General features: G+C 37.1%; 1 protein-coding gene across 1 annotated transcript in view; it reads left to right on the top strand.

Moving 5' to 3' along the window:
* Positions 1 to 2,286, top strand: part of Mttp (microsomal triglyceride transfer protein) — a 49,885-nt gene extending 47,599 nt beyond the window's left edge. The window contains exon 18 of the mRNA XM_026398111.2: positions 1,034 to 2,286. Within this exon, the coding sequence (XP_026253896.1) occupies positions 1,034 to 1,208 (175 nt within the window). The 3' untranslated portion in view covers positions 1,209 to 2,286. The remainder of the gene's footprint in view (positions 1 to 1,033) is intronic.
* Positions 2,287 to 15,695: the final 13,409 nt, after the last annotated feature.

The following is a 15,695-nucleotide window of genomic DNA, read 5'->3' on the forward strand; positions in this document are numbered from 1 at the left end:
GGCCTTGTTTAACTTTGAATTCAAGCTTAAGTGTTTAGAATTCTGAAAATTTTTAAAAATGGGTTAATAGAATGCTTAATGTCTTAAAGCCAAATAGATACTTGTTCATGCAACTTCACAACTTCTCCTCCAATCTAGAATCTCTCATGAACACTGTGTCCTTGAACCTTTTAATCACTATTTGGAGCAGTACTGTCCCATGGAGCTAGAATGTTTTGGGTCTAGGTAACGCTGATTCTTTAATGATAGTTATAGAAGTCTCTTTGACATAAACTATCTGACTATAAGATAATTTGTGTACTTAAAATAGCAAGTCACAATTTACATCATCTTCTTGGATAACCAGGCCAGAGTATCTCATGTTACTAACATTTTATGACCCATATAATATAAGTACAAATATGAACAGGTTATATTTTCATGAAATAAATGGTAGTGCCTTATAGTTAGAATATTAAACTATCACTAACCTATACTATCTTATGCTTAGAATAACCATCCATCCATGCATGAAAAATGTCAACCTTCTAATAGCCAAAATGCAGTGGCCACCAACCCAGCCACATGGTTACCTGGTTTGGTTCCATGTTTCACTTGGGCTTGGAGCCTTGGGAATGTTTCCTGTCAGCATTCTCAGCTTAAATCTGGTTGGACTTGCTATTTACCCTAAAGGGGAGTGTCCCGAAGGTGGGGCTTCTGGAATGGGGAGCAGAAGACATCGAAGGCCTGTGAAGCTTAGTTCTATCAAACATCTCCAAAGAAATGAAAGGCATTCAGTCCTTCATTCCAGAAAAATATATGGCAGGACTCCCATATCCCAGGCATTTGGAGTATAATTAGTAGCATGAAAGGAAATGTGAAGAAGAAAACCAACCCATTCTAGGGAGTGGAGCACAGTAATCTTTGGTACTTGAGTCCTTTGTCAAATTGTTCTGGGACAGAAGCGTCAAGTGTACACTCAGAAACCTGGCTGGGATGGGTGTGGGGTGACTTTAACGTGTGTGATTTTGTTGTTGCTGTCGTCATAATGCAGGCACTATGAGACAAAGTACGAAAGGCTGTCCACAGGCAGAGGCTATGTCTCTCGGAAAAGGAAAGAAAGTCTACTGGCAGGATGTGAATTCCCGCTCCACCAAGAGAACTCTGAGATGTGCAAGATGGTGTTTCCCCCGCAACCAGAAGACTCCTCTTCAGGTGGATGGTTTTGAAACTGAGCGCTGATTTTTCACTTGAATTTGTCTCCTCCAAAGGGATACAATGAGACATGCCTAAGTACTTGCTCTCTGAGAGCACAGTGTTTACATATTTACCTGTATTTAAGATTTTTGTAAAAAAGTGATGGAAAACTTCAATTGATTAAATTTGGGCCTATTCAGTACACTACCTGCAATGTCACTTTGAGTCATCACGTGACACTTTCAACAACTTTCTACTTTTCTTGTACCTCTCTCAAATCCCATCTAGCACAGAGAAATTAGTTCCGCTCTAAAAAGAAACAAGTGTTTAAAAACAAAACAAGCAAACAAAAAAACACATACACTTAGGAGAATCCAATTTTGTTTTGACAGTTGGCAGTCGATAGATACAAAAGCCTCTGAGAGAACCTTAAGCCTGTCTGGCTTTCTACGTGAAGCATATTGTCTGCTAAGGGGAAAAAAAAAATCAGACCTTTTTCTTTTTTTCTTCTCTTTTTTTGGGGTGAGGCTGCAGGGAGAGGCTGAAGACCAGACTTTAAAAGAATGTTATTAGCCAGCTTTTAGAATTAATATTTACATCTTCTGTTTTATTAAGCATTAAGGTAGAGAATATGCAGAATTAAAACACATCATTTTATCTTTCTGCTAGCCATGCAATGAGGCTGCTGGGAATCCATTCAGATTTCTACCTCCTACAAAAAACAAATGGAATTAGCACATAGAAATTAAAAAAAAAAAACACCCTAATTTTGGAAACTCCATTTGACCACTCTTATGCCACATCTGCTTGAGACATGTGGCACACTGTTTTTTATAAGGGACTTCCTTATACAGGTTTCTCTGCCTTGCGTGTTTTGTGGTAGAAACTTGGTTGGTTTGATTACAATCTGCATGATAACCACTGTAACTGAGGGAACATTGCTTCAATGGATTTGGATTTTGAAAGTATGAAATAAAATAGTTTCTTTATTTGTATATGTCAAACATTTGAAAATATTTATTAATAAAATCTATGTGTTTATGGTGATAAACCCCAAAATGAATGACAGGTGCTTATTTGCCCATTAAACATACACACATATGATGAAGGTTTAGCTAGCCCACTAAGAGCTGTAAATTGAAAATGAAGTGTGATGTAATAAATATGTGGAAATCTTATGGATATCCTTGTGTCTTTTATTACTCCCAACACTATGAGACCAAGATCACATACAGCCAAGCCTCCACAGCAGAGCTGGCCAAGGTCACTAGATGGGAGGTCAGAGACATTTGGAGAACAGGCCCCTGAAAACCACAGCAGTCAGGACATGGAAGCTCAAAAAGAAAGCATAAACCTACTTTTCAGAAAACTCCAAACAGCACCTTTAGTGTTCTGTTACTCACAAGGGAGAAAGGAGTCAGAAACCGAGAGTGGCAGGAGCATAGCAGATGGTTGCATCGGCCACTGAGGAAGCATCAGTAAATATATTGTCAGCTCATGCCCTGACAAGTGGGTCCAGGGCGTGAGCTGAAGATATAGTGGGCTGACACACCTCAGCCATGGGTTGTTTAACAACTCACAGCTGCCTCTTTAAAATGTAAAATACTCACTTCCCTAGAAGTGAGACTCTGGTGCCCTGAACATTTGTGCTTTGCCACTCCAGACTGCTTATCTAGCAGACTTAACCAAATCGCTGCTCACACATGAAGACAGGGCATGCTGGAAACCTTAGCATTCTCCAGAGAAACAAGAAACCATAAGCCTAGGATAAACAGTGACTCCTTTTTAGAGGAACATGGTAGAATTTTAAGAGGGATGGACTATATTCTGCATTTGATATTCTGCATTTGAAAATGACACATCCAAGCCAGCTCTGACCACTTCACAGTTGCAAATGTCAGACAGCCTCTATCTTCTGTGCAGATGTCTGTCTGGAAACCACATGGTCCTGGAAGATGAGTCTCGAGGCCTCTGCCCCGTCAGCTCCTTCCTATGAGTGGTATGGATGTAGCCAGGCTTCTCTTCTGTGAACTGTTGTTTCCTGTCATGTGTCCTGTCTTTACCTTCAAATAAGTGTTAAAACTCACACTTATTTAGTGTTTTTTTATTTGCCAGGTATTTTTAAGAGTTTTATATATATCAAATCATTTAACCCTTACAACAACCTTATTTAAAAAGTAGTAATATTTCCATGTTGTAGATCAACACCAATGAGGAAAATATAATGTGAGTCAAATATTTTTACATTTCTGGTAGCTACATTTAAAAGTAAACAGAGAAAGAAGAAATTAATTTTAATAGTGCATTTTATTTATTTAACTCAGTGCATTAAAAGTATCATCATATCAACATGGAATTAATATAAAATTATTAATGGGATATTCTACTTTGGAGAAGGATTGGGTCTTTGAAATGTGATACCTTATACATATAGCACATTTCAAGATGGCTAAACATATTTTGAGTGCTCAGTATCCTAGAATAGCTAGTGATCACTGAACAGAGCAGTGTAGTTATAGATGGAGAAACTGAGGCAGAGAAGACACCTCACTCCACAGAAGACGCTTTGTCACCTAGAAAATGGTAGAACAAGGACTCAGATGTAGACGGTCTCACCCCAGAACCTGCTCTCTCAACCCACTATGCTATATTTACTGGATTCTTTTGGTTACAAAGATTTGTTTGTAAGAGAATGAAAATGGTAGGTCAATGAAATTAACAAATGGGACAGTAGCTACAAAGCCTTATATTACAAAGTTCTTACTCTGTGACTCCTGTATCTCTTTCTGTGATGGTACCAGAGGCAAGTTTGAATTTACAATAACAAATGTACATTTTTTGTAATAGTTTTATGGAGATAGAATCTACACACTATATAAATTCACTCCCTTATAGTAAATAATTTAATATTTTATCACATTCAAAATGTTGTACAGCCATCACCATAATCAATTTTAGAAAATTTCCATCATTTCAATAAGAAATCTGTGCTCTTTAGCTATTGTTTCTAATATTCCCATCTCCAGGTCCTAGGAAATCACTATCCTATTTTCTGTGGTTGTAGATTTATTCTGAACATTTCATGTAGTTGGAATTTAGCATTATACTTTCAAAGTTTCTCTACATTGTAGCATGTGTCAGTATTTTATTCTTTAGATTTGGTCAAACAGTATTCTATTATATGGGTGTGCTGTTTGTTTATCCATTTACTAGTGATGGACTTTTGGTTTGTTTCCAGTTTTAACTATTAAGAATAATTCTTTGATAGATTTTGAGGTGGGCAGATTCTTTCATTTATTTTGCATATATACTTAGGAATGGAGTTGCCACATCAAATATAACTCCACATTTAACTTTTTGAGTACTGTCAGATTGTTTTTTCAAGTGACAATCACTTTGTTTCCAAATGTAGCATACAAAGGTTCTATTTCCACATTTTAACCAACATTGGGTCTTTCTTTTTTATTATAGACATTCTAGTGGATATTAACTGGCATTCACTATGGCTTTGATTTATATTTTCTTAATGCCTAATGATGTTGAGAATCTTTTGATGTACTTGTTGACCATTTATTTTTTTAAAGAAAGAGTTATTTGGATTCTTTTCCCTTTTAAAAATTGAGTTACTTATCTTTTTATTGAGTTGCTAACATTCTTCACATATGTTAGCTATAAGTCCCTTATGATATATATGATTTGCAAATATTTTCTACCATTCTGTGTATTTTCATTTTATTGATAGTATCTTTTGAAGCAAAACAGTTTGTAATTTTAATGAACTCTGTTATTTCTTTCATTTTGTTTGTGCTTTTGGTATTATATCAAGAAAAAGTCATTGCCAAATCCAAAATCACAAAGATTTATTCCTATGTTTCCTTTCAAGAATTCTGTAGTTTAAGTTTTTAAATTTAGGTACTAGATTCATTTTTGTATATTGTGTGAAGGAGGGGGTCCAAAATCACTCTTTTGTATACGGATGTCTAGTTGTTCCAATAGCAATTTTGAACACATTGTTCTTTCTCCCTTTGAATTGTTTTGATATCCTTGTTGAAAATAAATTAACCATGAATAGGGAAGCTCAACTCTGGATTGTTCATTTAATTCCACTATTTGACATGCCATATTTATGCCATTCATACACTGTCTTGATAACTGTTGCTTCATACTGAGTTTGAAAATGGGAAGTATGAATCCACGTATTTTGTTCTTTTTCAAGATTATTTTGGTCATTCTAAGTACTTTGAGTTTCTATATGAATTTTAGAATCCGCTTGTCAATTTCTACAAAGCCCAGTTGGAATTGATAGGGATTGTGTTGAAACTGTGCATAAATTTGGAGAGTATTGCCATCTTAATTATATTATTTTTTTAACCAATAAACATGAGACATCTTTCCATTACTTAAATATTTAATTTCTTTTAATGTTTTGTAATTTTTAGAGTATAAGCTTTACCCTTCTTTTGATAAATTTATTCCAAATATTTTAAGATTTTCAATGCTGTTATAAATGCAATTGTGGTTTTTCAACTGTTTATTGCAAATACATAGAAATGCATACTTTTTGCATTTATTGTGTACGCATCCTGCAACCCAGCTAAACTCATTTAATAGTTCTAATATCTTTTGGCAGATTCCTTAGAATTTTCTGTTAAAAAAAAGTGCATAGGGATAGTTTTACTTATCTCTTTCTAATCTGGATGGCTTTTATTTCATTTTTATTGCCTAATTTCTCTAAATGCAGTCTCCGGCACAATGCTAAGTAAAAGTGGCAAGAGTGCACATAGCAAAGATGACAGTGTTGTGAAAATGTGACAGGCTGCCAAGAGCTACAGAGCAGGAAAGCAAAGCCCAAATCATGCAGTCATCACATTAGTTCTCTTTTCACTAAGTACAAATAAATCAAAGCTCATTTGAAATCATCTCAGTGGCCTCCTGTTAAAGGACGGGAACACAGAATCCAGGGGACCTATCCTAGCATTCAAAATCTGTTCAAGATTCAAATTGGTTGAAACCTCAGCATTCCCTTACCAGTGGAGCTGTCCCCTAAATAAGGCAGTGAGAAGAAAAGGGAGCAGGAAAGAATAGAGAGGCCAGGCCTGGAATCTCAGCTCCATTACCTACTGGCTAAATGATTTGGGACATGCGACTCAGGTTGTCATTGCTGAAAGAGGTATGATAATTTCTATTTCACTGTGCTGTTTAAAGATCCAGGAGATAATGCCTATAAAGCATAGTGCATGGCACACAGTAGTATTTGGTTAATGTGTGTGCCATCAGAGATGCAGCGAGCAAGGTTCTCATCAATGGTTATTGATAAAAGAGGTTTTTATTGCACTTTGTTTCTACGCCCCCCTTGCAAGTAGTTGGAGAGCCCAGGGTTATTTCTTCTCTAATTCTCAGGGATTGGAGTAGTACAGCATTAGGTATCATTCACATGCAGCATCCAGGAAGGTGGGACTAGGAGAGTAAGGCAGAGAATGAGATTTGGAGCAAGGTACTCCTGTACATCTGAGATCTTACCTCTTCCTCTTATTACTGATATAAAATTTTAAACCTCTAAACCTCTCAGCTTCTACATCTTTCAAACAAGCAGCAGCCTATAGGTGGTTTTGCAGATGAAATAAGGTCAAGGGAAAGTGCCAGGCACTTCATTAGTATTCACTAATGTTAACTTTTAATGTGCAGTCCTATAGCACTCCTGAGAGTCATGTTCTGACTTTGGGGAGTGAATCTGTTTTTTGGACTTTTACTCATGGGCATATGAGATTTGGAAAGGTTACCAGTTTTGTTATTTTATTTACTTATCATGTAAACACTACTTTCACATTATAACAATTGTTTTTCATTTTGTGTAAAACATGACTTTTGTCCATTTCTCCATAGGCCCAAGTTAACTTGAGGTTTTACTGATTTTTTTCATCAAGTTCTATTGCCTCTGTCCTCTGTGAATGTGGTAATTACTAAGAGGAAAGAATGAGTATTTTCATGAGGAAGTATGAAATGAGTCTAAAATTCAGTCTCAAAATAGGCATTTTCCAATAAGAAGTTCTTGAAAACAGTATTAAGAGAATTCCATGTCTGTTACGGTTTGGACGTGAGGTATCCCCCAAAAACTCATGTGTGAGACAATGTTAGAAGGTTTAGAGGAGAAATGATGGGTTATGAGACCCTTAACCCAATGAGTGAATTAATCCCCTGATGAGGATTAACTGAGTGGTGACTGAAGGTGGGTAGGAAATGGCAGAGGAGGTAGACATTGGGGGGCTAGGCTTTGGGGTATATATTTTGTATCTGGTAAGTGGAGTCCCTCTCTGCTTTCTGATCATCATGTGAGCTGCTTCCCTCTGCCACACTTTTCCACCAGATGATCTTCCTCACCTGGAGCTCTGAGGAATAGAGCCTAGTGTCTATGGGTCGAGACCTCCAAAACTGTGAGCTCCCCAATAAACTTTTCCTCCTCTAAAATTGTTCTTGTCAGGTCTTTCAGTCACAGCAGCAAAAAAGCTAAATAAAACAATGTCATAAATGAAATAGTTTTTATGAAAGGGAAGAAAATGCCAGAAGACCATACTTCAGCCTAATCATTATCTTTCTCAGAACTTGAGCATAAGACTATTATTCTTAGTCACTATCTCCCTATCAGTTTCTTTTTCTATGCCAAAATCCATGCAAGAAATAGAGTTACTACATGAAGCCTTTAAAACTGGGTAATTTGAGAGGAACTCAATAAACTTCATAAAGATATGGGCAGGGTGTAGGAAAACCACAGGGTATGGCATAGCACCCTGAGACTCAGAACACCAGGGAGCCTGACAGGACAAGGGGTGGAAAGAGCTGTGGCTTGGGGTTGAAGGCATGAACGGCCTTCCTTAACTCCACCAGGAAAGAAACAATACCTGACTTCAACTTCTTCCCTCTAATCACCTGAGGACAATACCCATCGAAATAGCCAGAAGGCAAGAGTTCTTAATGTTCTAGGCTAGGCAGAGCTGGTGGAGAGAGTCAAGAGTGGTTTGGAGGGGGGAAATAGAAGAAATCTAGCCCATACATGTGATGGATGCTTTCCTGCAATTTGTTAATGGAGGATCCATTAGGATGAAGAAACGTACTAGGTTGAAAAAGAAAGCAGCAAGATAGATGGCCTGACCTCCAGAAACAGGGCAACGAGGAAAGCAATACAAATAAAAATAGTTTTGTGTCATTTAGCACAATGGTATAAATGTTACCTCCCAAAAATGTGTTCAGAATCTTGAGGTTGTACTGGTTCTCTTCATCAAGTTCTATTGTCTCTGTCCTCTGTGAATGTGGTAATTACTAAGAGGAAAGAATAAGTATTTTCATGAGGAAGTATGAGATGAGTCTAAAATTCAGTCTCAGAATAGGCATTTTCCAATAGGAAGTTCTTGAAAAATGTATTAAGAGAATTCCACGTCTGTTATGGTTTGGATGTGAGGTGTCCCCCAAAAGCTCATGTGTGAGAGAATGTTACAAGGGAAAGATAAAGAAAACATCTCTGAGGATGTGATATTTGAACTAAGCCCCATGATTTCTTTGTTGTTACCTCAGTTACTACTTACCCAGAACTGGCCTCTGGCTTTGGCTGTGTGTATCAGCTTCCTGTACTATCCATGGCATCCAAAACCCCAGGGTGGAGTCAGTCCTGTTTATCTTCAGCTTGGGTGTGTAAACAATTTGCACGCTCAGAGATCTTGCTGTACCATTGGAAATTCATAAAAATTCCACCACTGAATGACATCAGTAATCCTTTGCTACCCTCCTATTAATAAAAGTTTAATTTATTCACAGTTGACTTGGAACATCACATAAACCTATAAACTCTTTTCACCCTTCTATTTTTATTAGAAAGATTCCTGCCATAATCTTCTAGGATTACATGTAAAAAGTTGTGGACATCTCTTTCCAGAGTAGGCTTCAGGTTTAAATTACCTGATTTGTTTTTTTAGTGAAACTGAATCAACTCCAGTCTGTTTCAGAGTACCTAATTCCACTTTTTAAAAAAATGTACTTAAATGTATTTCTCCCACCTAGTTTTCTTAAAGATTCACCATGTAAACACAGTCATAAAATAAGAAGTCAGTGTGAGAGAAAATATTCAAATTGTTGAGATATACAAAGATACTTAAAGATAGAGCTGTTCTTATATATTCCTTAACTAGGAAAGAAGACTTTAGCACTTTAATGAGATCTGAAGCACGGTAAATACAAACTACTTGGCTAATCAGACAAGTCCTCCAAATTAAAATTATTTATGCCCAACCAAAGTCTCCCTCTATCTTTATTTCTTAACCAAATTTCATATTGCATTTAAGTCCCAGGTATTACTACAGGCACTTCATAAGAATCAAATCAGATAAGGACTATTATATCCTCTGTCTATGAGAATCAAAGCACACTAAGTGTTAGAGAGGTTATGCGTTTCATTCTAGCCTAGGATGCATGACATTATGAACAACATTGCCTCTTGTCCCTGCAGGGTGGCTCTCCCAAAGAGACCTTACTCTTGACTGTTCCTCGTTTCTTATGGTTCTCCTGCCTTTCTGCCTAAATGGATCTTCCCAAGCCCAGCTCCTATCCCATTTCCTGTGCCTAGAAGCTGCCAGCCACAGAGATATCTGCTTCCCAGGTATGCTTATTACATATACCCGCATAGGAATTAACCATACCAACTTGGATGACTGTTCTTCTCCATTGCCTCCTGTTGGTATATTCTAGTTTTTATTTTTTTAATGTATTTGTTTTTCTTATGTAAGTATTTTATCTTCCCAAATAGAAATGTAACCTTCTCAATCTAGGATGATGCATATAGTCTTCAGTATCCTCCATGCAGTGGGTGACAAGTGTTCAATGACTACCAAACTACTCCCAGGGCATTTTTAACTAAGAGTGCTCCTCAAGATGGCCAAGGTGTCATTTGAAGAGGACAGATTTGTGTCACAATCTCCATAGCAAAGCAATGTATTCTGCCTCCATAGCACAGTGCTCTTATTACTCCCCTTAAAAGAATAAAACTAAATAAAATGTCAAAAAATAAAGGCTGGATTAAATTTACTAAAAAGGAGTATTTTGATCCATTTTTTGTGTTTCTGTGACTAAAAACCTGAGAAGAAAGATGGTGGAATAGAGGAGGCCTCTTTCCTGGCTGATCCGTGGCATGAAACCGTGCAAGCAGACAGGCAGCTTCTCTGCAAGGTGGGTGAACAACAAAAAAAGAGGGGGTGCTACGCAGGAATTTGAAATCAGACATCAAAACAGACCTAGGACAGAGGAGGTTGAATATAATAAGGTAAGGGAAAATATCAACAGCGACATAGCTGCTGCCATGGCCAGGCCAAAGAACAGCCAACGATCCCTCCATGAGCATAGTGAAGGGTAAAGGAACCCATATTTTGGGGAGGCTTGAGGTGTCTGGGTACAGAGTGTTTAGAGATCAGGGACATTGCCCAAAACAAACCTGAAAGACACACTGCATAATATCTGTGTGCAGGGAAAGAAGCGGCCGTCTCTCCAGGCAGCCTGAGGAGGACAAAGGAAGGAACCATGCTGCAGCCATGGCACAGGTGCTGGCAGTTAAGGGAGTAGATTCCTGGCAAACCCAATTTTGACCTGAAATACAGGCCCAGTAAGCATAGAGTATGCTTAAGTGACCAGGAGAGAATCAAATGTGGAAAGAGGTTTATGCAGGGGACAACTGGTTGCAGAAACCCGCTCAGCTCTACTGCTCCCACTCCAGTCGGATTGCTTGGCAGATCTGCTGGGAGAGATGCCTCTGGCCAGGAACTCAGAGGGGTTGGAGCAGGAGAGACTGAGACCAGGAAACGTGGGATCTGCAGATGATGTAGGAAACTAAGAATTGGCTCCCCTACCACAGGAGTGAAACCCAGGGGAGATCCCTGGGGTACTGTCTTCCAGCATGAACTAGCAAGTACTGGGTCCTGGAGGTGAGCTGACTTAAATCTCCAGAACAATCGAAATTAACCAAAGAGCCTGGAACCTGCCTAACCCTAAACCCTAACTCTAGGAATTCCACAAGGGATTACCTCTCTCTCTAGCAATCCAGAGGGTGAAGCATCAAGCTCCAGATGACCCTACCAAAAACTGCTGAAAAGAGAAGCTTAGAATATTTTGAACTTCAATGGAAAGAATTCTTTAACTCTTCATCAAGATCTTTTTTCCCCCACTTTTTAAAAAATTCTTTTTCTTTGTTTAATTGTGACCTTAATGGACACTTCTACATTTTTTTATATATTTTTTCTAATTTCTAGCATTTTTGAAGTCAGTTATTTTTCATGGACTAGTTTCTTTTTGTGAACTAGGACGTTTGATCAAAATATTTTATTTTTGTTTTGTATTCTACTATTTTTTATTTTTTTGAAATTTTTGCTTTATATATTTTTACTTTATATATTTTTTTCTCCTACCTGTTTCCCTTGAGTCTCCTTTTCTTCTGCTAACAGCCAATCTCTATCTTTCACTCTTCCTTTAATTTTTTAAACTATCTTCTCTCCTTCTCCCTCATAACCATAATGTCATATATCACTTCTTTTCTCTCCCTGTCCATAAGTTTAAGGTTTTAAACTTATAAACCCTTTCGCAAACTTGTTGTTTTTATTGTAGTCAATAACTGATCATATTATTTCTGCTTATTGTGATAATTAACATTGTAGACATCATAGTAGGAGCTATTTTGTTGAATGCTGTACATTGTTTGAATTAGTTGCTGTTATTATTTGTCTCCCCCTGAACAGTGAGGTACTAGAAACCTTCAGAGACACTGTAAGTCCACAGGGTAAAAACTTAACTGTCTCAGATCCATACTGTTAGATGGGTAGACACACAAACATCATGAAAAATCAAGGGAAAAAGTCACCCCAAATAAATCAAGATAATCCAATAAGAGAATCCATTGATAGAACAGTGGAGGAAATGTCAGAAAGGAGTTTAGAATGTAAATAGTTAAACTGATCTTCAAAGTAAACACAGTGTAAGGAATGAAATCAGAAAGAAAATACAGGAAGTGAGAGATAACTTCAATAAAGAGACAGAGATTTAAAAAAAAAGCAGAAATTCTCAGAATGAAGGAACTGATAAACCAAATTAAAAATTCAATAGAAAGCATCACCAACAGACTAGACCACTTAGAAGACAGAACCTCATGCAATGGAGACAAAATATATAATCTTCAAAACAGAGTTGTCCATGGAAAGATGATGTTAAAAACCATAAAAAGAACTTCCAAGAACTATGGGATAACATGAAAAGACCAAACTTAAGATTTATCAAGATACATGAAGGTGCATACATACAAACGAAAGGAATGCACAATCTTTTTAATGAAATAATATCAGAAAATTTCCCAAACCTAAAGAATGAAATGGAAAATCAAATACAAGAAGCTTACAGGACCCCAAATGTACAAAAGTACAACAGACCCACACTAAGGCACATTATCATGAAAATGCCTAGCATACAGAATAAAGATAGAATTTTAAATCCTGTGAGAGAAAAGTATCAGATTATGTATATGGGGAAACTAATTCATATCTCAGGCGATTTCTAATCTTTATAGGAATGTGCAATTCCTATAAAGAGCCTTAAAGCTAGGAGGTCCTGGAATAACATATACCAAGTTCTGAAAGAAAATGGATGCCAACCAACCTTATATCCAGCAAAATTAAGCTTATATTTGAGGATGAAATAGAAACCTTCTATGATAAACAAAAGTTAAAAGAATTTGCAACTAGAAAGCTTGCACTACAGAACATCCTCAATAAAATTTTCCATGAAGAGAAAATGAAAAAAAAGAGTGAAAACCAGCAAAGGGAGGAACAGCACTAAAGGAATAGTCAATCAAACAGAAACTAATTCAAATTAAAAACTAGAAATAAACCAAATTGACCAATCAAAAGACATAGGCTGGCAGATTGAATTAAAAACAGGACCCAACAATATGCTGTCTCCAAGAGATTCACCTCATAGGCAAAGACATCCACAGACTGAAGGTGAAAGTGTGGGACAAAACATATCACTTACATGTATTGCATAAACAAGCAGGGATTTTTATTGTGATGGTCAAATAAAGTGGACTTCAAGCCAAAGCTAGTCATAAGGTATAAAGAAAGAAATTTCATACTGCTTAAGGGAATCATATATCAACAAGACATAACAATCATAAGTTAACACCCATAATCAAATGTGTTCCTATACATCAGTGAGGAATCCACTGAGAGAGAAACTAGGAAAACTACCTCATTCACAATAGCTCCCTCCCTCCAAAAATTAAATATTTGGGATTCAATCTAACAAAAAAAGGTGAAAGACATCTATGATGAAAATTATTGACACTAAAGAAAGAAATTCAAGAAGTCCTTAGAAGATGGAAAGATCTCTCATGCTCTTGGATAGACAGAATTAAAATTGTCAAAATGGCCATACTTCCATTTTGACAAAAGCGCTATACAAATTTAATGCAATTCCTATAAAGAACCCAGTGGCGTAATTCTTAGAAATAGAAAAAGCAATCATAAAATTCATTTGGAAAAAAAAGAGACCCAGAACAGCCAAAGCAATCCTTAGCAAGAAAAGTGAAGCAGGAGGCATCACAATACCAGAACTTAAATTACACTACAGAGCCATAGTAACAAAAACAGCATATTATTGGCACCAAAATGGATCTGTAGACCAGTGGTACAGAATAGAAGACACAGAGACAAACCTACATAAATATAAATATCTTATACTATACAAACGTGCCATGAACATACAATGGAGAAAAGATAGCCTCTTCAACAAATGGTGCTGGGAAAACTGAAAATCCATATAAAGCAAAATGAAATTAAACCCCTCTCTCTCACCATGCACAAAAATCAACTCAAAGTGGATCAAGGACTTAGACATTAGACCAGAGACACCCTGTGCCTAATAGAAGAAAAAGCAGGCCTATATCTTCACCATTTCAGCTTAGGAACTGACTGACTTCCTTAACAAGACTCCTAAAGCACAAAAAGTAAAATAGAAAATCAATAAATAGGATGGAATCAAACTAAAAAGCTTCTTCTCAGCAAAGGAAACAATGACTAACGTGAAGAGAGAATGGGAGAAAAGCCAAAGAATGGGAGAAAATCTTTACCACATGCACCTCAGATAGAGCATTAATCTCCAGAATGTATAAAGAACTCAAGGAACCAAAAATCCAATCAATAAATGGGCTAAGGAACTGAAAAGACACTTCACAGAAGAAGAAATATGATTGGTCAACAAATATATGAAAAAATGTTCAACACCTCTATCAATTAGAGAAATGCAAATCAAAACTACCCTGACATTCCATCCCAATCCAGTCAGAATGGCAATTATCAAGAATACAAGCAACTATAAATGCTAAGGAGGACATGGGGGAAAAGGTACACTCATACACTGCTGGTGGGACTGCAAATTGGTGCAACCACTATGGAAAGCACTATGGAGATTCCTCAGACAACTTGGAATGGAGCCACTATTTGACCTAGCTATCAAAATCAGCATACTACAGTGACACAGCCATATCAATGTTTATAGCAGCTCAATTCACAATAGCTAAATAATAGAACCAACCTAGATGCCCTTCAAAAGATGAATAGATACGGCTGGGGTTGTAGCTCAGTGGTAGTTTACTTGCCTAGCATGTGTGAGGCACTGGATTTGATCCTCTGCACCATATAAAAATAAATAAATAAAAATAAAAGTATTGCATCCATCTACAACTAAAAAAATATTTTTTTAAAAAAGATGAATGGATAAAGAAATTGTGGTATATAAAACAATGGAATATTATTCAGCTTTAAAGAAGAATGAAATGATACAATTTGCTGGTAAATGGATAGAGCTGGAGAATATCATGCTAAGTGAAATAAGCCAATCCCAGAAAAACCAAAGGCTGAATGTTTTCACTGATATACACATGCTAATCTACAATTGGGGGGCAGCTAGGGAAGAATAGAGGTACTTTGGATTAGTTAGAGGGGAGTGAAGGGAGGGTAGGGGGTAGGGGGTAGGAATGATAGTAGAATAAATTGGACATTTTTACCCTATCTGCATATATGATTACAAAACCACTGTAACTCTGCATCATGTACAACCAGAAGAATGAGAAATTATACTCCATTTATGTATGATGTGTCAAAATACACTCTACTGTCATATGTAACTAATTAGAATAAATGCAAAAATGCAAAAAAAATCTGAAAAGAACAACTTCAGTGGAGGTAAACTTACTTTGGCTCATGATTCAGAGGTTTAGTCCATAGTCAGCCAAGTCCATTGCTCTGGACCCAAGTGAGCAGAACATCATGGCTGAAGGTCACCGTACGGGAGCTGCTCCATTCATGGCAGCCAGAAAACAGAAGAGCGGAAGGGCCACAGGGAAGATGACCCTTTCCAGGCCATAACTCCAGTGACCAACTCCTCTAGTCATGCCCACTTTCAAACAGTCACTACCCAGTCCCTTCAATCTATGATAGGCT

This window comes from Urocitellus parryii, chromosome 10 (genome assembly GCF_045843805.1).
Source record: "Urocitellus parryii isolate mUroPar1 chromosome 10, mUroPar1.hap1, whole genome shotgun sequence".
NCBI classification, from domain to species: Eukaryota; Metazoa; Chordata; class Mammalia; order Rodentia; family Sciuridae; genus Urocitellus; species Urocitellus parryii.